General features: G+C 41.3%; 1 protein-coding gene across 7 annotated transcripts in view; it reads right to left on the reverse strand.

Annotated features, from left to right (window-relative positions):
• Window positions 1-9,903: 9,903 nt before the first annotated feature.
• The window catches only part of LEF1 (lymphoid enhancer binding factor 1), a 70,877-nt gene continuing 59,316 nt past the window's right edge, over window positions 9,904-21,464 (reverse strand). For all 7 annotated transcript variants that reach the window (XM_030948498.1, XM_030948497.1, XM_030948500.1 and 4 more), the window contains one exon: window positions 9,904-11,008. In XM_030948498.1, the coding sequence (XP_030804358.1) occupies window positions 10,929-11,008 (80 nt within the window). In that variant the 3' untranslated portion in view covers window positions 9,904-10,928. The remainder of the gene's footprint in view (window positions 11,009-21,464) is intronic.

Consider the following 21,464-nt stretch of genomic DNA (forward strand, 5'->3'; position numbering starts at 1 on the left):
CTCCAGCATCTAGCATGGGCTCTTCAGAGTCATGAGATGCAGTACTACCAGCCATGCACTTCAGCAGTGAATCAGGTCTCTGAAAAGCAAGGTAGTGGCTTCTGAATGAGATTCCATTGTGGTTTGGGTTTGTTTTCTTAGTGCCGTATTTGGTGGCTTGTTCTGTGGATGGGGCTCTTACACATCTCCAGGTATCTGTGAAACTTTTGAGGTTCATCAACCAATCTCTTCTGGAGACCCACTTATAATTATAAATTAGTGAATGTTATCAGGGTGAAGAAGCAAGAAAGAAGATATTTGCTGTATAAAATGAAGTGTAGTGAGATACAATTGTCTTGTTAAATCTGTATCTGTTACTAGAATGAGAAAGGCATCTGAAAAATAATTGTTTTGTTTGCCTGCCCAAAAGGTGATTTTGATGTGAAAAGGTCTTGCGTGTTCCAGACTTTGTGCCAGGCTTTGGTCAGTAAATTCTGTAAGTGAGTTAGGTGTAAGCTAATGCCATGCAGTGTATTCCTGTAGCCAGATGTGGTGCTAGGAGGTCGGAGGTAGTAGCAGACATTCTCTGTAGTTCATTGCATGCTTGTTAGTGCATCTAGAGAAAGCCCCTTTACAGTACCAAGTGACTTTAAAGATGTGGGCAAACTACACACAGCTTCTGTAGTTTGTAGAGACCAGCTTTTCCTAAGAATTTACTGCTGACAGTTTTGGAGCTATTTTTTTCGAGAGAGGCACCTGTAGCTGTGGTGCTACGTTCTTTTCTAACTAGTACCACAGCAGTGATCCACATCTCAGTATTTTTATTCACTACAGTTTGTGACCATGTGAGCAATTATAAAACTGACCTGAATAATGCCTTTTCCTTGTGCTTTTTGGAAGAGCTGAGACCAGTAACAACAGCAGATGCTGTGATTCTTTTGAGAGCTATATCTTTTCATGTTACGTGTTTCTTCAGTAGCTTTTTCTGTTATTCACTGCCAGAGGGATGTGCTTCCACTGAATTCTGTTAGAGAAGGGTTAAGTAGAGCCACAATCTGGTAACTGTAAAGATGATTTGTAGAATGATCTGCCTTGAGCTTTATGATCTTCTCAATAGTTCACATCAAAACTGAAATTACTCTTTATATACCATTTACTATGCAATGCTTGTTCATTTATAAATGCAATGCTATGCAGAGTCTTAATTTAAATGTATGAGATCACAGAACAGTCTGTGATGATGTCAGGTGTTACTGATAATATATTAGATTTAGGTTTGTATGCCCATGGAGCAACTTTGCACTTGTTTAATTCACTCTTCTCTTTGATTCCCCTAGAGGCTTTCTATTTGGTTTTCCATAAATTGAAAATAACTCATGGCAGTGCATTCTTTGCAGAGAAACCAGCACCATAAAGCTCTAATGCTGGCTGGAAGTTCTGGTTGCTTCTGGGGCAGGAATAATACAAAACATCAAACCTAGTTATTAAAAGAGCCATTTCTTTTGTCATGTGGTGGCACAAGGCATCACAGTGAGGCGTGAGGCCAAGCTTTGTTTCCAGCCTGGGGTCAGAGGCTGCAAGTTGGCCACAGCACAGGAGGATATTTTAGCACAAGGCTTTTGCTTGGCGGGCACTAAGGAACTTGTCGCTTACTTTGGCTGTCCCATGCTGCCAGATAACAGGATTTTTTCCTAGCCTGTTGTTTGCTGCTGCTTTGCTTTGTGCATCTCTGTCCTGCCTGGTAACAGCTTCTTCTATTCTGGTCCATTTCTTTCTGCCAGCAACCATTTCTGGGTGGTTTTCTGTAAATGGAGAAACCCTTACAGTATTCGCTAGTTAAAGAATGCAAGTTTTTTGTCATTAGTAACTTAAAGCCCCCATTTGGAGTCTTGGCTTCAGCAACAAAAATGTTGTGGATTAACCACTTTCACCAGCAAGAGGCTTTCTGATGAGCTGTGGGAAGAAGTGTATGCTTGGTGGTAGGTCTACAGTAAACAGCTGGAATTTGCATGTGGTGAATTAGCACCAAATAAAACCCCAATTTTTTTCCTTAATTATCTTAGCATACTCAAATGGACCTATTAAACATTTGTGCAATAGGAATTGGTAAAACCACACATTTACAGTAAGTGGATCTTGGTTGGGCTCAGGCTGACATTTCTCTGCTCTGTTGGTGGCAGGACCTATGTAAGTAATTTATAATCCAAGGAAGGGACCACTCTGATCCCTGACTCCTTGGCATGCAGTGGTGCCCTGACTTGAATTGGAGCACTGCAGTCATTGGAAGAAAGCCCTCGCTTCAACTCAGAATCTTCACCTACTTTACGTTAACTTTGTTTGAGACCTGCTGCTTTGACTCCTACACAGCCACAAGCATAAGCAGGTGTAAGATACACTGCATCTGTATTTCACAGGCTCTTCCGTTGTTAGTTTTCTCTAAAGGGGTTGTAAAAGGTAAACTGTTTCTGACAACTGCTTTATTTCTCTGAATATGTCAAGAGGGCTAATGGGTTCCTTACAGCTGATGTTGCAATTCTTTTTTCATTGCAATTTAGGGTGAAATTTCTAAAAGCCTTTTATTTCAGTTGGAAGCCTAGTGATGTTTTCCAGAATGCCTAAACAGATGAGGCATCTAGCTTCCTATGATTTCTTCTCAGCACTGAAATCCCTCTCAGAACTTTAAAAAAATATTTATTGAAGAGCCTGATTTTGGGGGCTCTAGTTTACTTTTAAATCTTGAACCTAATTTCCAAAATAATGGGGAATATTAGAAAAGAGCTAGCATGGACTTTGATGGCAAGTTCTCCCACCTCCTTTCAGTTCTTGAGACAATATGAAAGAAAACAGCAACTTTCATACTTTTCTTCCTCTGTTTCCTCTTTGTCTACTTTCTCGAACACAATTCCTTGCAGGAACAAAATTCTGCTCTTGCTAATTAGTAACTTCAGACAGTAGCAATCAGACTATGCTTCTGAGGGCTGGAAAAAAGTACTGCCTCCTGATTTCTTCACCCTCCTTTCACTTCCTTTTGAGTCAGAGGGTTATCCCATCTGCTTATGGATGGATTTCTGAGTGCTTCTGTGACATCAGTGTCAGGCAGTGAGCAGTGGACACGCCAGTAATGTTTTAAGTGCTTTAAGAGACGTCTGTGAGTCCTTTGAGGAGGAGCATGGGTGAAATAGAGTGCAGGGAAGTAGTTTATTGAGAGGGAGCTGATTTGAATGAGGCTGTGGATTCTCAAACCAGTCAGGGTGCTTTTAGGAACATGGCAGCATGTGTGATGTGTGAGATTGAGAATGGCCATTTAAATAGCTTAAAGTAAGAGACAGAAGAGATACTTGCAGAATTCAACTAATTTAGTACTAGAGATATGAGGGTTTTAAAATGATATTTTTTTCTTTTAATAGCAGAGAATATGGGGGAACAGGGAGAAGATGCTATGAATTTCACATAAGTAGTTTTCCTGATACCATTTTTAATTGCTTTAAATAAAAACATTACTTAAAACTGAGGAAGAAGTCTTTCTCTTTCTTAGGGACTTAGCATTTTATTTTTGGCAAAGACCGAAAGCTATTGTTGCCTAAGCTGACGCTTAACTGGCAAATCTATGAACTGAAGCCAGTATTGTTACTTGGATCTAAATTTGTAAGGACATTTGGTTGTCATAGATCAAAAGATGAACATATAGTTTACCTCAAAGACAGAGTCATATTCAAAATACTATTTGCACTTGTTTACAGCTGAAATCATTGCTTAGCCTACTGACATGTGATGTTTGAAGTAGAGGTGGAAGGGGAGAATAATGGCAAACAATGATGAGTATGTCAAATGATTGTACAATTGGCACTATCTTTACCCACAGACTCATTGCTTTTTAGCAAAGACCAGAGCTTTTCTACAGTGGTGGACATTTCTAACACTACAAGGAGGAAAGTTGCTAGTGAAAACTATGACTTGGAAAAATTGCTTTTATTGTGTTTTTAGGGAATGAACTGTTTCAGCGAGAGATAAGACTGGGCTTAGCTATTGCTGATATCAGTTTGACTCAGAATTTTGTGTCATTCATATTATGAGAGTAGTGCTAATCCACAGGCACACAGCTCAACTTGCAACAGATATATTAAAATTGGGAAATCAATCTAAAATGAGTGCCATATTCTCTACCTTCTGCAGGCAAGGAAGTGGCTTTGGAGAACTTGCTGGGGAATGGAGAGAGAAGTAACAAAGTTTGATATTTGGCAGCTGGAAATCCAGTATGTGTTTAGAGGATTTTAGATACCCTTGACTAGAAGTGATTTCAAGATTTGAGTTAGCAAGAACATCCTTCAACCCCAACTCCTCTATGCTGTGAAGAATGTGGCAGACTTTTCTATCCTGGTTAGGAGTTGTCTTCTGCTTTATTTAATTAAGTATTGGCCACAATGTCTAAAATAAACTGTATGAAATTTGGTAAAGGGACAGGTGAGAAAGTCTTGCCTAGTCTTCATTGTTCAGTTGAGAGTGATACGTGGTTGGAAGTGGTGTTTGCACTTTTCCATTTCATCTTTTCTGTGAGCTGCTGCTTCTATTTTGTTACACCCTCAGCCTAAGCATGGGTCTCTCCACACTTCCCTGGGGTCATGGCAGTGTAAATGCTACAGTAGCAGTAGTGCCCAATAGAAAATAGTTCAGGTGAAACTCTTAAATCCTGGCCCACCAGCTTTCTCTGTGCTTTGTTTTTTTCTGTTCTTGTCTGGGTTTCCTTGCCATTGCCTCTGAGCTAACTCCTGCCCAAAAATGGCAAAGGGTTAAGATAGTGAGACAACTGCTGGAGTAAGGTGATCTGAAGAATTCTTTGAATTTTGGTTGATAAATACAGTATATTCCGTATTTATATAATTGTGTGGTAGCTGTTATGATAACTGTACCTGTAGTGTAGCTATATGCATCTCATTTAAAATATCTCTTAATTCTTCTGTCTGTGGTTTACATGAGTTACATATAATTGTATCTGATCCTCACAACATACCTGGGAGCTGAGGAAGTACCAACCATCCTTGAAATGTGCTGGGGGAACACATATGCAGGAAAATTCTTCCTTTGCTTGCCTAGAAAATAGTCTTTCTCCCCTTTCTTCCTTCAAATTGTATTTATTTCCAAACTGGACAGAATGAAAACACTATGTGTTAGACCTGTGCTAGATTTAAGTCAGTTTTTTTTAGGTTCATAGGAAATCCAGCATTAGGTCATTGGAAAGGGGGGACTGCTTCTGAGTGGGCAAGAGCAGTTAGCAGAGCTGTTCCATCAGCAGGGATCTCCTTCTGCCAGTGAGGGCAGGGCAAGAACAGAGGAGTCAGTCAAACACAGGAGAGAAGGGGGAGGAGGGAAGAGACCTAGAGTAGAAGTAAAATCAAATGGACTAGAGGAAGAAGGGAATAAATCACTTGAATATTGAGAAATGGCTTGCAATTCCACTTCAGTATGTAATTTCAGTAAATTCACACTTACTAAGCAATTAAATATTAGTACCAGTATAGGCAGAATTAGACTGCTCAGTGATTAACTAAGCGCTGTGAGTGGTTTGATTTCTGGGTCATGCAGTTATACCAGTCCCACTCAAAGGGAAAATCTGACCACACGTGAAATCTGCCTTATAAAATTTGAATTTTCAAACAGTGGCTAAAACCATTCATGGTTAAATTTGTTAAGGGTTATTAGAAGAGGATGTTTTGATTGTGAATTCTTTCAGGTTATTGTCATAAAAAGTTGAGTACAGTTTGAAGCTATCAGGTCTTTACAGGAAAAAAGCAGTGGCTATTCTGTCACACGATTTGTTTGCAAATAGGATTACTACCTATTAATTTAGCATTAATAGACTGTAGAATGAAAGAAATTGTTGCTGCTGATTTTAATCATGACAAAATTAAACATTTCACAGAGAAGACTAAAAAGGAAACATTTCAGGGTAGCAAAAGCAATTACTAGAATGTGAGACTCTTGTCCATCTTGGGCTTTTTTCAGTCAAGGGATGTAGTCACTGCCATGTTGTGCTGTGTGCTGTCTCGTCTTTTGTTACCCAGCACTTTGCTTTCACAGGCAGGTGCCAAGAAGAACTAATCCTTCTCTAGCATTCTGCTTTGTCAAGATCTGAGTCCTTGTTTCTGTGCCTTTTTCTCTGTCTTAAAAGACAGAGATGTCCTAACTCAGCCAAATAGATATTCTGTAGGACTTTTCTAGCCACTTTTCTTAGCTGTAGGAAATTTGTACAAATTCAAAGTATGGCCTGTCCAAATAACTCTTCTGACCATCATTAAGTTTTGGAGTATGTTATTTTTCTTATTCTGCTGAAGATTTTATTATGTCAGTTACCTTTTCTCAGCACAGTGAACAGACCACTTCTTGGGTGAGTTGCTCTTCTAGTATGAAGCAGAAATTCTTCTCCTAGCTCTGTTGGTTTATGCTGATTTTCCATAGCTGGCAGGTTAATGAACCTGTTGCTTATTTGCATTTGTTGGGTTTCTGGAAGGTGGGATGGGTGAGTTTATCAAAATGTGGTTTGTAGAACAGTGTTCACAAGAAGAAAAACGTGGTTTTCTAAGGTTCCCAGACCAGGTATGCAGTGACTGTTATCTCAGCCAAGCAGACATCTGTGATTCACTGAAGGCATGGTTGTTGCAGGAGGAGTGTCCAAAGAGAAGCCATCATTTTAAATCCATGGCCTGAAGGTATGACTGTTTATCTAGGAGGATGGGGAGCAGTATTTCAGTCCTTATTTTGACCTGGCCAAAAACTGGTGATTAAGAGGTTCATTTCCCCTATTTCTGGCACATATATTCCTTTTCCTGGGCAGATACCCATTTGCTTGCTTGGCTTTCTAAACCTGAGCTTCATTATCTATGAGGAAACTCAAAGGGTAAATTCATACATTAATCCAGAGTTTCTCTTCCTGATGTGTTGTGGAGAAATGAATGTGTTTGGGCATACTTTCTAGGTTTTTGGTTTCATCTTGGAATGTGTTTATAGCCAACCATTTTTCCTGTTACAGCTTCTCCTTTTGCCTTCCTTTTTAGCCCAGTAGTTTTTCACTGACCTGACTTAGGAGAAAGGTATTCATAGCTGACAGACTTCTGGCTATTTATGGACTTACTTATTTCCCCTCTACTGTTCTACTTTGTATTAGGTCCTTGTTCTGATGGAGAGGCTTCCCTTGCATGTTAGTTCCCTTGCAAATGAAGGGAAAAACCTGCAGCTGCCTTATGGGAGAGGTTACAGGGCATTTCTTAAGTCTCAGTAGTGTCCTTCATTTTCTGCCAGTCTTGCTTTAGCCTGATTAGCTGCCATGTAGATGAGAGCAGGAGGGCACCAGGAAACACAATGGTTGCTTCAAAGCCTTGTGCACTGCAGTAGTTTCAAAGGAGTGCAGACAAATGCTGTGGATTCTGTTGTCCTAGAGCCTGGAGCAAGGATTGGGTCCTTAAGGTCCTACATTTTCTGCAAATGGACCCAGCCATCAAACTAAGAGACTGCCTTTTCTGTTGCCTAATCCAAAGTGGAAACTACAACAGAAGATAATTCAGTAGAGCTGGTGAGTCCCTATAAGCACAACTAGTGAATCTGTCATCACTTGCCGCATAAGAAGCCAAAGTTACCTGAAGCATTGTTCTTTTATGTAACACAGGGAAAATGGCTCTGGTCCAGGCGATCCAGAAGCCTGAGGAGCCAGACCATCCTGTGATGTTGGCCTGATTAGCTGTAAATAATCCTGGCTCAACTCCCCTGTTCTGTATCTGCTGGTTTTGGTGAGGGGAGGGGGAAGGCTGTGTGTTTCCTAGGCTCTGTGTTGATGAACTAGACTACCTATGCTGTGATCTGTGCAAGAACTGCTTTTAGTACATGCACAGAACCAAGTGTGGGGGCAGAGAGTGGTTTGTGAGTGCTTGTACAGAAGTGTCTGGATAATTAACTCAGCCATTAGGTAGGAGCATTTAAATCCTTGAAGATGTTTTCTGTGGGAAATACATGATAATCATCTCCTCAGGCACCCAAAAGAGACAAGGTTAGATTCTGATGTCTGCCTAAATTGCACATCAGGAATTTAGGTGCTGGACTTGAGTCTCACCTGGAATAATTTGTTCCATGTCACAAGGATTTAAACTTAGTCTTACTGGCAGGGTAGCACCATCATCGCTTGGCCATCTTTACTAGCTCCTCTGTCTCCACTGACAGCTGGCACAGTGCAGTGAGGGCTCTCTCAGTCCCACAGGAACAAATGCCAATTAGCAGGGGAGGGGCAGGAGTGGACACAGACCCAAGTCACAGGGGTATTCCAGGATAGCAGGGTTACTCTGTTTCAGGTGCTCTCATGGCAGCATCCTAAGCCTTCCCTATAAGTTAACATTTCCCATAGCTGCTGTATGTGAAAGGTCTTTGATCTATGAATGAGCCCAACACATGGTGCTTGTTCACTGTATGTTAACAGCAGAGGTATTATTTTTAGCTCCCAAATTCTTTTTCTTCACTATTAGAGCTGAAAGACCGTTCATCCTTAAGGCAGGCAACTGTTCACAACAGTGTACTGGGGATAATGTGCTACATGAAGCTGATGCTTCCATTTGGAACAATTTTTTTCAGAATGGATAAATGGCTCTTTAAATAGCCATTACAAAATCTAAACAGTAGTCATGTTTTATAAAGTTCTAAAGAGAACTGTTGTCTTTGGAACATGTAATTTGCAGATCTCAGTGCAGTAATCTTTGATTTAGAACAATTACAGCACTAAGTACTTGCCTTTTTTCCCCTTTAAAAAACCAAACCAAACCCCAAACCAAAAGCCCGACAGGTTCCCAGCAAAGGCTGGGATAATTGAATGGAAACATAGCCAAGTCTTGCAAAACTCCAGTATACAGTTGCTATTCTCTCGTGAGATATTTTCTCCTGCCATCTGAGAGCCTGGTCACTTGTTTTTCTTTTTTTTTTTTTTTTTTTTAACATAATCACCAGTTGCTAGAAATATTGCAAGAACTAATATGCTGGTTACAGCCTTAAAACTGGGCATGTGTGCAGTGCACACTGGTTTAAGAGGGAGTTGTTTTATAACATTTTTAATTATGAAATTTCTTATGCAACTGAGCTAAAGGGTCATTTATAAACAATTCAATTCCAAAGCTTCCTTAGGCAGTAACTGACCTATGTAATTTCTTGTAGCTTAAGCTTGACTCAGTCCAGTCTCATGCCAAACAAGATTTGGGAGCTGGAATATAAAGAATGTTCATAATATTTCTTTTCCACTCAAAAACAGGTGGAGTAGTTCCACCTGTGGTTCCAATGTCTGGTTTTTTTTACATCCCTTAGTAGAGGTGAGGCAGCTGTGCTGCTTGCTATGGCAGGAACATCTCCCAGGCACCACCGGCAGTAGGCAGGCCATGCTGACTCTGGATCTCAGACCATGAAACCAGGCCTTGAACAGCTGATTCTGCAGCCAGCTTCAGTCCCTGACTGAGGAATTATTTATACAGCTACAAGAAATTTAACTGCAGGCCTCTACCTCTTGTGTGGGCATGGAGGGCATCCAGAAAGAAGCAAATCCATATTCGTAATCATCAGCTTAAAACCACTGCCCTTCCGTAAGATTTTGCTAGGAAAATGATGATGGAGGGATCCTTAATACTTCCACTTAGGCCAAAGCTAATTGAGCAGCACAAGGGACCATCCCCATTCCTTATTCCTGCTATGGATCTGAGACTTCTGCTCACTTTTCAAAGAAAAGGCAATTTTCCAAAATCACTTCAGGTGAGCAAACAGCCAGACACACTGTATTTCCTACAACAGAAGACTCAGCCAAAAGTCTTCAGCCTTACAAGTGACTGTGCCTTCCTGACCTTCCTTCTATCAAAACCCATTTTTGGTTGGTTTTTTAAAGCCAATTTTAAAGACAGTTAACTTCCATTTTATTACAAAGCTTTTATTAAAAAACAAATGCTCAGCACATTAACTCAAACTGGAATGACAAAAAAAAATTGGTTGACAGTATTTTTGGCAAAGGCTGTGCCTTACTATTTTAAAAAATGGGTACATCAATGCTCATTTCAACAACTGGCATAAAATCCCACTAACAGGCTAACAAAAACAGATACAAATACAGAACAATTGAAGTAATAATTCAAGTGCTGGGCTTTTTACAAGGAGAAGGGGAATGGGTGAGAAGGAGAACTCACTGCAGTCAGATTTGCTGGATGTATTGCTTATGTTTACAGAGTAGATGATGCAAGACTAACATGTCTACTGACCAGCTGACTGTTGTTACATTTATTTAGTTCTATAGGACACGGTATTATATAGACTGAGAGGCCACTATTTGTTACAAATAGTTTAACAAAACAGCCACCTTTTTTCCATACAGACTTTTCCTCTGGCAGAAAAAAAAAAAGAAAAACTCCTTTTATTTAAAAAGTAATTCAGATTTTTGACACTTGTTTAAGCTCATACCTATTAAAATATACACCAAAGAAATTACAAACTAAAAGTTAAAATATAAAAGCATTCAAGTTTCTTAAAAAAAGCTAAAACCAAAATTGATCCTGTCGCACCATTAAATAAAAAGAAGGTTGAGCGTGTCATCCTGGTCCAGGCAAATTCCATCCCTCGATGTGCTGTGTGGGGCAGCTGTGGTCTACGGAATTCTGCTGGCTGAAGCAGGCACAGACAGCCATGCTACTGTGTTTGCTGACTCAATATGGACACAGACGAGATGGGGGCTTAAAGAGTGCAAGGCAGAGGTGAAGACAAAAGCTGCTCTGCTGACCCAGGAGCTCATTTGCTCTATTTATATCAGGGCTGGACCTCGTGATAGTGAAGGATTTTGGCAGTGATTGTCTTTATGATTCAGTGTCTCTAGCAGTGACATCAGGGTGAATGACATCCTAGACAGACTCCTTGGGGTGGTCTGTGTGGATGAAGGACACACCTAGGGTTTAACAAGCTTCCATCTCCAGAAGGGGTCCTGGTGTCGCCGCCTTTGCTTTGCAAGTTGAGAAAGCATTTCTTTTCCCACCTACAGGGAAGGGGAGGAAAGAGAGAGAGAGAGAGAAGTGTGTGTGATAAAGACTGTCTGAAGACTTTTTAAAAAAAATAAATTCTTCAAACAAGCTGGTGATGGGTCACTGTAACTCTTACAGGTCTATTAGTGGAATGTGCATTACAATGTCAAAGTTAAATGCAGAATTTATTACTACTTGCTTTTGCTTGAAGTTTGCAACTATATTTATGGAAAGTACTTTGCATTGTAAAGAGATGCCAACTAGAAAGGTGGGGTTTTAAACATCCAGCATATTACAGAATTTCTTCCCTTTAGTAGTGGATTTCATTTATCTACAACATTTGACCCAGATACCATTACAAAATTAGACATCCTCAGGCTTTAGTACTGCAGTGCAGTGGTTGAGGTCAATTAAACCTCTATTTCAGAGCCTCAAGCTCTACTCCCTGCAGACATGAAAAAATGCTGTCTTCTGCAAGCAGTTTGGTAGAGGAATGTGGTGGATGAGGCTTGTGTGAACACTGATTCTACCATCCATCCTCATGACTGGGGAGGATTTATTCTGCTCTTCAGGGGGTAGGGAACATCTTCCAGCTGTGTAAGACCTATGGGCCTCCTCCCTAGCACTTGGAAGGATTTATATTCTTAGAGTATGTGAAATGGCCCACAGTACAGGCCTAATAGGAATTGCTGATCCAGAGGAGCACAGTCTAGGTCTCTGGGTTACATCAGCTGATTTATGAAATTGCCAACTCAACCATCACCCTTACCATTCTAATCCAGACAAGTGGGTTATAACAGGGTCTCCACCCAAAATCTCTCTAACAAGTCAGACATTATTCCACACATGGACACATGCTCTCCAGTAACTGTTTGGGGATTATTGGTATTTCAGAAAAATCAACATTAACCTCTAGGTCTCCATGTACTACTCAATTGCCTAACAAATAGAAGGTTCAGTAAGCAAAGCTTTTGAGAGTGATCAAAATTAGCACAAGAATGCAGTGGAGAAGGTAAACGAGTTTTCACCAGAAGAAAGACAAAATGCTTAGTCACATAAAGATACACTGCCAGCACCTTGAGTCACACAAGGCAAGACAGAACAAGTTTATGAAGAAATGGTTTAAACCACAAGTCAAACTTCTTTTAGACTAATCATGATAGATAGACTGCCTAAGCCTGCAAGAGCCACAAGCCGAGTTAATCAGCAAAATTTACATTACATTACATTTCAGCAGTATTTAAACAGGGCCATTTATAACTAAGCATCCACCTCCCATCCGCTGCAGCTTCCGTGTAAACCATTACCACACAAAGTGTTTCACTCATAGTAGCTGAGGAGCGTGGCAGCTCCTGAGTAAGGAGTTACACTGCCTCATGTAGTCCAGGCTAGAAAGCCTCTAAAACTGATTTTGTACCCTTTGAATTTAATCAGCATAAGCTGAGGTCCCAAAATCCTATTAAACAAGTTGACTCCTTATCAGAGGTCACCCATGTGGCTATTGTTACAGCAGAGTTGAGGACACTTAACTTTAGCTGCAGACTAAGGTAGAAAAGACCAGCATGTATTGATAGCAAACTGCTCTGTATAGCTTAAATTTAATGCAGACTCCCTTGTTGTCTACACAGTGCCATCCCTGATACATAAGGAATAGCTTACACCTGCTGCTGGTAGCCACAAAAGGACATTTAAAGCCACTGAGGCCTCTTAAACAGCTAAAAGTCCACTGGCAAACCAGCAGTTTCAACAGAGGTGGTCTGTATTGACTAATTCAATTCCTATTTCCTCATAAAACCAGCCCATGTCCCAACTAAAAAAAGCCTCCTGAGCTTCCTGCCTTTTTAAAATTTTTTTATAAAGTAGCACAGTGCTCCGTAACACGTGCGGATCAAAGAGCTACGAAGGGCTCTACCTTTCCAAGGAGCACGAAAGAGAGGCCAAGCAAACAGCAGAGCAACACTGGGGAGAGCACCCTGCAGCTTTATATTTATTTTGTGCCTTTTCATCCCAGATTTTCAAAGGTTTGGTCCAGGTTGCTCTTCCTGGGAAGGTTTTCCTCTCAGTCTTACATGAAAACATTCAGCTTCCTGTTGAGGAATGGCCTTGAGGCGCCAGGCCAGTAGTTCACAGCAGTCTGATACAAGCGCTGTGATTCAGAGCTACTCCCCATTAGCAGCCAGGAATGTCTACTTCACTGAAGGAAATGAAATGCTCTTCTGTTGAGATGGTTCCCTGCCTCCTCCCCCCTTTCCTTACCAGCAAGCTGTCTTTGAAGTCAGGAGGTTAAAATAACGACCGTGGCCTTGCTCTGGCCCTCAGCTTTTTCCAACAGCAGCCATTGCTTCTTTCTCAATCCAGAGGCAGCACTGCAGTGCCTGCCTCCTTTCCATAGCTCCTAACTATGCCCAGCTCCTCCAGAGAGGCTGCAGACACCATGGTGATTCTGGAAGGGGACAGGCACAGGGAAGCCCCACGTATTTTTATTTCCAAGCAGTACAGCAAATTATAGAGTAGCTGTCCTGAAAACAGCATCTAGAACCCAGCCTTTCCCCGGCTGCACATTAAGGCTACACTCTGGAAATTGCTTCTACTGCTGATAAACCAAATAATACCTAAAAAAATATGAGTGATGATGGTGTTGCCTTACAGATATAAAACAGGTCAAATCAGGATTCTTTTCAAGAAACCACAGGCATGTGCTAAGGAGACTGAAGACTTCCCACATCTAAGGCTTCACTGGGGGGCTGCAGCTGAAGTCTCGCCAGGCGAGGCATGCCCTAGCAGAGCCCAATCCACAAGTGAAGTCGGCACAAATCAAAGACTGCAATTACAGCTCCCTGGCTGTGGTTAGGCTTCAAAGAAAGTGCTGCGAGTCACATTTTACATATGTGAAGTCTTGAGCCTGAGCCACAATAGGAGGCACTGTCTGTGCCATTTGCAGTGTACATGTGACTGCAGGAGGAAAGGAGAAAAAGAAAAAGAAAACAACACCTCGAGTAAGAGACAGACATAAGATTCAAGAATAATGAAGTGCAAAAAGAAAAGCCTTACTATTGAAGTGATAAAACTAATTCAGGAATTGCTACAGTAAAACTAAATTCTCCTAGCAAGCCTGGGCTCAGTGGCTGAGGGGATCACAAGGGGATCTGAAGTTCTCTCCATGCTTCAGAATGAGATGGATGAAGGGGGAGTCTGCAAAGGCCTTGTTCTCCTCCTCTGGTCTTTTAACTTTTCTAAACAAGGAAGAGAATTATGCAGCTTCATCCAGGTCATGCTAATCAGAAAAGGTTATTGAAGAAAGTCAGGAATGGCCGGATCAGTACAGGAATAAGTACTGAGTAAAAGAGACACCTAACCCTTCACAGAGGGCAAGGGATATTAAACATTTTAAATGAGGTACTTTTTTTCCTACACCTTTCCCTATCACATTGTTTGGATACAGTTCTAAGGAGAGACAAGACTACATATAACAAGCAGCTACATGTATTTTTTTTTTAGGAAAAAAAAGTTCATATCCGAACCTGTCTTTTAATCCAGTACTTCAAACAACATGGCAAATTCAGGGACCCAAAAGCTGAAACTGTCATTTTCTTTGTAAGTCCAAAACAGACATGTTTGACTTACTGCCAGCCATGGTTTATTCAATACTCCAGAAACCCGGCTATGCAAAACCAGGTCATTATTTATCAGAGCAGTTCATGGTGTTTGTGAAGTCCCTCTGTATTTTCTTTAACAGCAGAGTTTGAGAGGGTTTCGGGCACAAGCAGATAGATGCCGGCGCTGCCGTCTGCTCCTCTTCCTGCCCAGCTGTGCCATGGTTTGTGGGTTTAGCCCAAACCAGATCCTTGAGATGTTCAGGGCAAACACAAGCAAACACTCCACAACCCTTGTTGTTTCTAAACAAAAAAAGCACCTCCCAACAAAACCCCAGTCATTTAAGTAATCCAATTTGCTGCAGGGTCCCACAAGCTGTTACAAAACATGGATGGAGAGACCTACGGGAGACAGGAAAAAGCCCTCTCTGTAAGAGCAGCATACCAGCAGGCAGCAGAGGAAACTTTTTAAGCTGCCTTTGTATCCAAAGAAATGACATAAAATTGTACTATAAAACTGTAACAGATGCTGCCATGTTGAAACTACGTTAGTATGAAGTTTTTCTTGGTCTGTCTAACCCCTCCATCCCCCTTGCTACTTCTAACCTCAGTCCATTGCTGCTAACTGTGAATGGAAACTCCAACAGCAAATTATTCACAGTTGTTTTAAATGCCCTGAATTAGCTGCCCCTGAAAACACCTCTCCATTAACTACAGGTGGAGCCTGGAGTCCTAATTTCTGTCCTCATAGTTTGACCTCAGCTAGATGCATTAAGTGAGCAGCAGGAATATTCCTCCCCCAGCCTTCCCAAGCCAGAGGCCTCATCCAGAGCAGATTAGTTTCAACACAGAAAACGCCCAGGTATTTTAGGGTTCCCGTTTTGTGCAGCTGATGGCAATGGTGCCAAGCAGGTGTGGCTCTTATCTAAGGCCCCCAGTGTAGGCAGCACAAAACTACCAGCCCTATCACTTTGCTAGAATCTTTTAAATTATCTTACTGGAAGACCCAAGACACGTTTTTCCTGTTGGGTGTGGGAGGGGAGAGAGGCTCCATGTTTATAATAAAAACCAGATTGCCTCTAGACAGCTGTCTCTAGCAGCTTCTTAAAGAGGAACAGTATCCCAAAGGCAAGGAAGAGGGGGGAAGAAACAGGCTTGTCTCTTTTCTGTATCTTTATGGCATATAATAAATATTCAGGAGACTATTTTTAAAATTATTTGTTTTCTATACTGAGAGCTAGGAGCACTGAAATTGCTACTTCAGTTTTCACCTGCTGTAACAGAGAAGAACATGAGGTATTGGTAAAGCAATAAGTGAAGGTTCTATCAGAAGAAAGAAATAACACGGGTACAGTTTCCTTTGTAGATCTTTTTTTTCTGCCACAATTAAGCATAGGTTAGAATTTACAGTACTTTGAAAGACAATCTCAACACTTAAATCTTCTGATATATGGAATAATTTAAATAGTTGCTTTCATGAAACCAAAGGCAAGTCAGATGTAACCTGAATATCTTCTTGAGCTTCCATCAACTCTTCTACACACAGGCATCCACAGAGCAACACTAAAAGCATAAGACAACAGTACACAGAAACCACTACAGAATTCAAACATACCAACTTCACTTTGATGCAATTAACTCATCTCATCATAAAATCTCTACTGATCCAAAATACACAACAGGAAATCTGTGTACCTCAAAAGACCCACATATGTGAAGAAAACCAACTGTTCATCAAAATGTAGTCCCACTTAGCGTGTGCATTTGCCTTTACACCATAGAAACCAGTTCTGTGTAGTTATTTTGGCAATAACATTTTACCATGTGCAATTTCAGTATCCCTGAGATGAAGGATAGATACAAGGCTCTCATTACTCCTGAGTTTAACTCTGATACAACTTAATACTAATGAGGGAACATATATCCTGTAACTTCTGCAAAGAGAAAGCAACTTCAGAAATTTTATCTCTCTGCTCACTTAAGCCTACTTAACTCTCTTCAAGGCCTGACCCCACTGCACTGATGCCTGTGGCAAGAACACCAATTTAGAGATGGTTGCTGGTTCCATTTTCTTCCGTTGCCTCTAACCCTGCTCACACATTACACCCCAGTGCCAGTGACACCTTCACTGCACAAATGCTTCCAACATTTGCTCCTACCCCGGAAGGAGGAGCTGAAAGTTCTTGTCCTGAAAGCTCACTAAAGCCCATAACATCTCACTGACTCACCAGTTTTAACTGGCCAGACAATGGTGTTTCAGCTGGCCATGCTATGACTTCTTCTTTCCTTGTACAGCTTTCCAATCTGCAAGCTTTCAAAACTGTCTGCATGGTGCAGTCTTAACAAGCAGGTAAAGGGTCAGAGATTTAAAAGATGACTTGCATAAAAAATTCTTAAAGTAGAGGATTAACTGACTAGTATGAGAAGGTTTGATCAGTTAGCAGTGAGTTTTGCAATATCATGGTTAACACTCTGGTTTTGTTCCATTCTTTTGGTTTTGTCTTCAGGATGGCTATGTTTGCATTCATGTACATCAGAAGAACTCTTTAATCATAATCTCTAAAATCAGACGCAAATGGAAGCAAAACTCAGTGTTAGGGTATGCTAGGGTTTGCTAAGCTTTGACAGAACTGCATTTGAATACAATTCTGTTGAAATTACAATACAGATTTCACCCAAGCTTAGTCTCCAGAAACAAAGGGGAAAGACTTTGACAGTGCCATAAAAACTTGCTTTCTAGCTCATCAATAGCACAGTATCAAAAACTCATTTTCAAATTTTTCATGTAAATACACTAAAAAGAGTGAAACTGCAATGCAGACCTGAGAAAAACACTAAAATTCTGAAGTTTGCTTCCAATTGGAAATGAAACAACATTTCAAAACCTTACATCTTATTTATGAAACAGTTTGTTTCTACAGAATTTTTCTCATGACCTTAGACTTCTCAGTCTGGTGGTGAGTTTACTAAATCCACTAAAATATACCGTTTTTATCCAGAGAAGAATGGTGCGCCAGCAGTCAACTCCCTGTCCCCACCCTATCCCACAGGAAGAGTTAGAACAATAGTTGTCCCACTGCTCTCCTTCATTCTAGCCCAAGCCACCTACTGCTAACACCTCAGAAGTGAAACAATAAGGGGTTTTTTAATCATTTGTTGATGTGGTTAGGTTCAAACTTCATTCAGCGTCTCTAATTTCATAGTAGGTTCTGCAACTTGAGTATCTCCAACAAAACAAACATATACCTCGGCCTCCTGAATTACCTATTTTTTCCATTTGTCAGTGTCAATTTAAAGTATGAAAAGCTTCATAACTGACCACACTGCACTTATTTTGCAAAAATCGTTAACATTTTTTCTTATTCCTCTAATCCCATATCTATGTTCATTATCTAGTCGAAAGTGTTCTGTGTTCTTTAATCTGTAAAACCTATGCTTTGCTACTATCCTCACTTATGCCTCCCACAGTGTGATCACACTGAAAATAGCCCTTCCTTCCTTCCTGCCTTCCTTCTTTCCCTTTGCAAGGGACCTCCACCAGGATGATAATGGGAAGCAGGGACCTGGGTCTGCTCTGCTGCACCTCTCCTGGCAGGTGTCAGTGCCCCTCTGTACCTGCCACCTGCATGGTCAGAAGAGCAAACCCATGGCTTCTCTTCGGGTTTGCTCTTCTGACCTTTTCCTTGATGTCAGACAGTCTGAAAGAGAGGAGGGCTTCTGTCTTTCACCCCAGCAAGATCAAAGTCAGATCAGAATTAAGTTGCTGGAGGGACACACAGAAGGGACAGAATCCATAGAGAGGGACGTGGGCAGGCTTGAGAGGTGGCCTGTGCAAACCTCTTTAAGTTTGACAAGTGCCAGGTCCAGCAACTGGGTCAGAGCAATCCCAAGCACAAATACAGGTTGGGTGGAGGATGGACTGAGAACAGCTCTGTGGAGGTGTTGGTGGAAGAAACCCAGCCATGTGCACTCACAGCCCAGAAACTCAGTTGTATCCTGGGCTGTATCCAAAGCACCATCAGGGCAAAGGAGGGAATTCCGCCCCTCTGTTCTGCTCTAGTGAGACCCCGCCTGCAGTGCTACATCCAGCTCTGGGGTCCCCAACAGTAATAGCACATGGACTCGTTGGACTGATCCCAAAGAAAGCCACAAAGATGCTCAGAGGGCTGGAGCAGCTCCCCTCTGCAGACAGGCTAAGAGAGTTGGGCTTGTTCAGCCTGGAGAAAGTTCCAGTGAAACCTTACAACAGTCTTCCAGTCCCTAAAGGGGGCCTACAGGAAAGCTGGAGAGGGACTTCTTACAGTGGCATGTAGTGATAGGACAAGGGGGAGTGGATTTAAACTGACAGAGGATAGGTTTAGATTGGATATTAGGAAGAAAATTCTTTCATGTGAGGGTGGTGGGGCCCAGAGAAGTTGCCCCATCTCTGGAAGTGTTCAAGGCCAGATTTGATGAGGCTTTGAATAACCTGGTCTAGTGGAAGGTGTCCCTGGCCATGGTGGAGGGGCACTGGAACTAGATGATCTTTAAGGTCCCTTTCAGTCCTAGCCAGGATCTGTCTGAGGGCTATACTTGTTTTCTATGGAAACTTTATACCTATCTGAAATAATACAAATACTTTGATCCAGAAAATTTTCTTCTGGTCATTCTGTCCCTCTGCCTGTGCTGAAGGCCACTATTCATAGGCAAATGGGGAATAGGAAAATATGGGTCACACAGGAAACAATTTTTAAAGCAAATCAGGACAAATCTCTGCACCACCATCACCACACACATTCTCACAGAGACTAACTTCTGTGCAAGTTCTCCAAGCTCTGTTTAAAGCTTCTGAGCAGTCAAGGGCTATGGGAAGGGGTGGAGCATTTGTTTCAGCAATTTCAAGAGCACTGGACAACCCAGGTTTAAAAACATGCCTCAGAAAGGAAGGTACCACATCCTCTTTGCATCTCCTTTCTCCGATGCTGGCCAGAAACCCATGGTCAACCACAACCACAGTCATCAGACACTTCCACACTATTCTGGCTGTGGACTGGTCCACTTTATAATCTGCTTTCACAGCCTCACTCCAGTTTATTTTTACGTAATAGGGAAAACATAATCCAGTCATAAACTACGGCCCAAGAATCAATTCTGCGCTGAAATTTGGCTCAAATTTCCACATAGGAAGTTTGAAATGTTAAGATAATTTATTGTTCAAAGTTAAATGGTCTTAATCTGATCCTTTTAAGTACTTCTGATTGCAAATCAGTATTAGTCAAGTTTTCTTGGTTTTGAAAGCTTTGCTAATGTAGATGCTAATTGTCATGGAATTTTGCAAGCCACAAATAAACTTCTCACAGGTTTTCAGATGTCTATTAAGCTTCTCTATCGCTCTTTTTAGCCCTTGAAGATATGCCAAAACACAATGTTAAATTATGTAGTTTCCCAATTGCATCCTGCCATATGTTGAATGGTGAGCCTTTTAGAGTTCTGTACAGAGCAAGTCATAAGAAGTTAAGTATTTCCATGCTGCAGAACAATGAGGAATTTTTCTTAGTACCCTTCTATTTTCTTGCTGATTTCAAAATACTCATGAGATGCTAAAAATCACTGGGTTTTTTCTTCCAGAAGTCAGACTGGATAGGAAATTAGAAATCTCCACTTCCAAGACAGAATTGGTTCTATTTACAAATCCCCTAGAAGGTTGTGCTTAAAGTAAAAAAAAAAAAAAAACACCTTTCAGAAAGCTCAACAGGTGATCTCTACATTGTCCTTTATCTTAGTTTTTCTCATTTCCCCTTCCCTCCCTGGCCTCATCTCAATTTATTTTTTAGCATTATCAGGTTTAATTCGACTCTTGGTTGATTTCAAAATAAGAGAATAAATAACACTTATTTCTTCAATAAATCAAAGTTATTTCAAAGAGTTTGTTGGGCCACATCAACTGCAAACAAAATCCTTCCTGGGACAGTTCCACAACTCTTGAAGGACACACTTTGGAGTAACTCAGGATAATATAGCAAAGACTGGTGCAGAGGGTCATAGTATTCCTAGGGCATTCTGAAGTGTTTTACAAATTGGCCATTCAGTAGGTTGGAGTTCACAGAACTCAGTTCAATCCTAAGCAGTGAAGCCATAAGATGCCTCCCGCTGTGTACAACTCTTGGAAAGGGGGAAACATAATGCTACCACCTTGACTTTACCACTCTAATCATGTTCAAGTCATAAAGCAGGATTAGAGGTCCACCTTTAAAATCAGTTACTTGCTGAATGTTCATGGACAAAAAAAAACCCAACAAAAACCCTACACCCAAAACTTTCACAGTATCTTAAATCATGTCTGTTTGCATGTCTCTTCCGTTACTTTCCTCTGAACATCCCACCACACAACCCTCCCACCATTTCATCCTTCTCACTTACATCACTGTAATTACAGCCCTGGTTGATCTCCTTTGTGCTGATCTTGAGATTCTTTCTTTGGTCTTGCCACCTACTCATTTCTGATTCTTCTCAGATAACAGAACGCTTGTCTCCTTCCCAGACCTCCCACCCTCCTTCTCCCTCTTCCTTACACCATCCATACGAGTAAGAAAGCTATTCCCAAACTTATTATCTCCATCCAGTAAAGACTACAACAGCTCTGCTGTGGGCCTGGTAAGATATTATGCTTGTGGGCAAAACATTCTTTGGATTAGGCTTGCAGAGGGCAAGAGCCTTAACCTTCAGAAGTTTACTTTGAAGTCTGGTTGATTCAGGTTCCCTAAATCATTCTGTGCATCTGCTTCCAGCAAGAGCACATCTGCACATCTCCAATGCAGATCATTCACTCAGCATGAAACACTTAGAGAGGCTGCCTTCACATGCGTATATGGAGTCAACAGCACACTTCCCCTTCCCT

This window comes from Camarhynchus parvulus, chromosome 4, assembly GCF_901933205.1.
Source record: "Camarhynchus parvulus chromosome 4, STF_HiC, whole genome shotgun sequence".
NCBI lineage: Eukaryota > Metazoa > Chordata > Aves > Passeriformes > Thraupidae > Camarhynchus > Camarhynchus parvulus.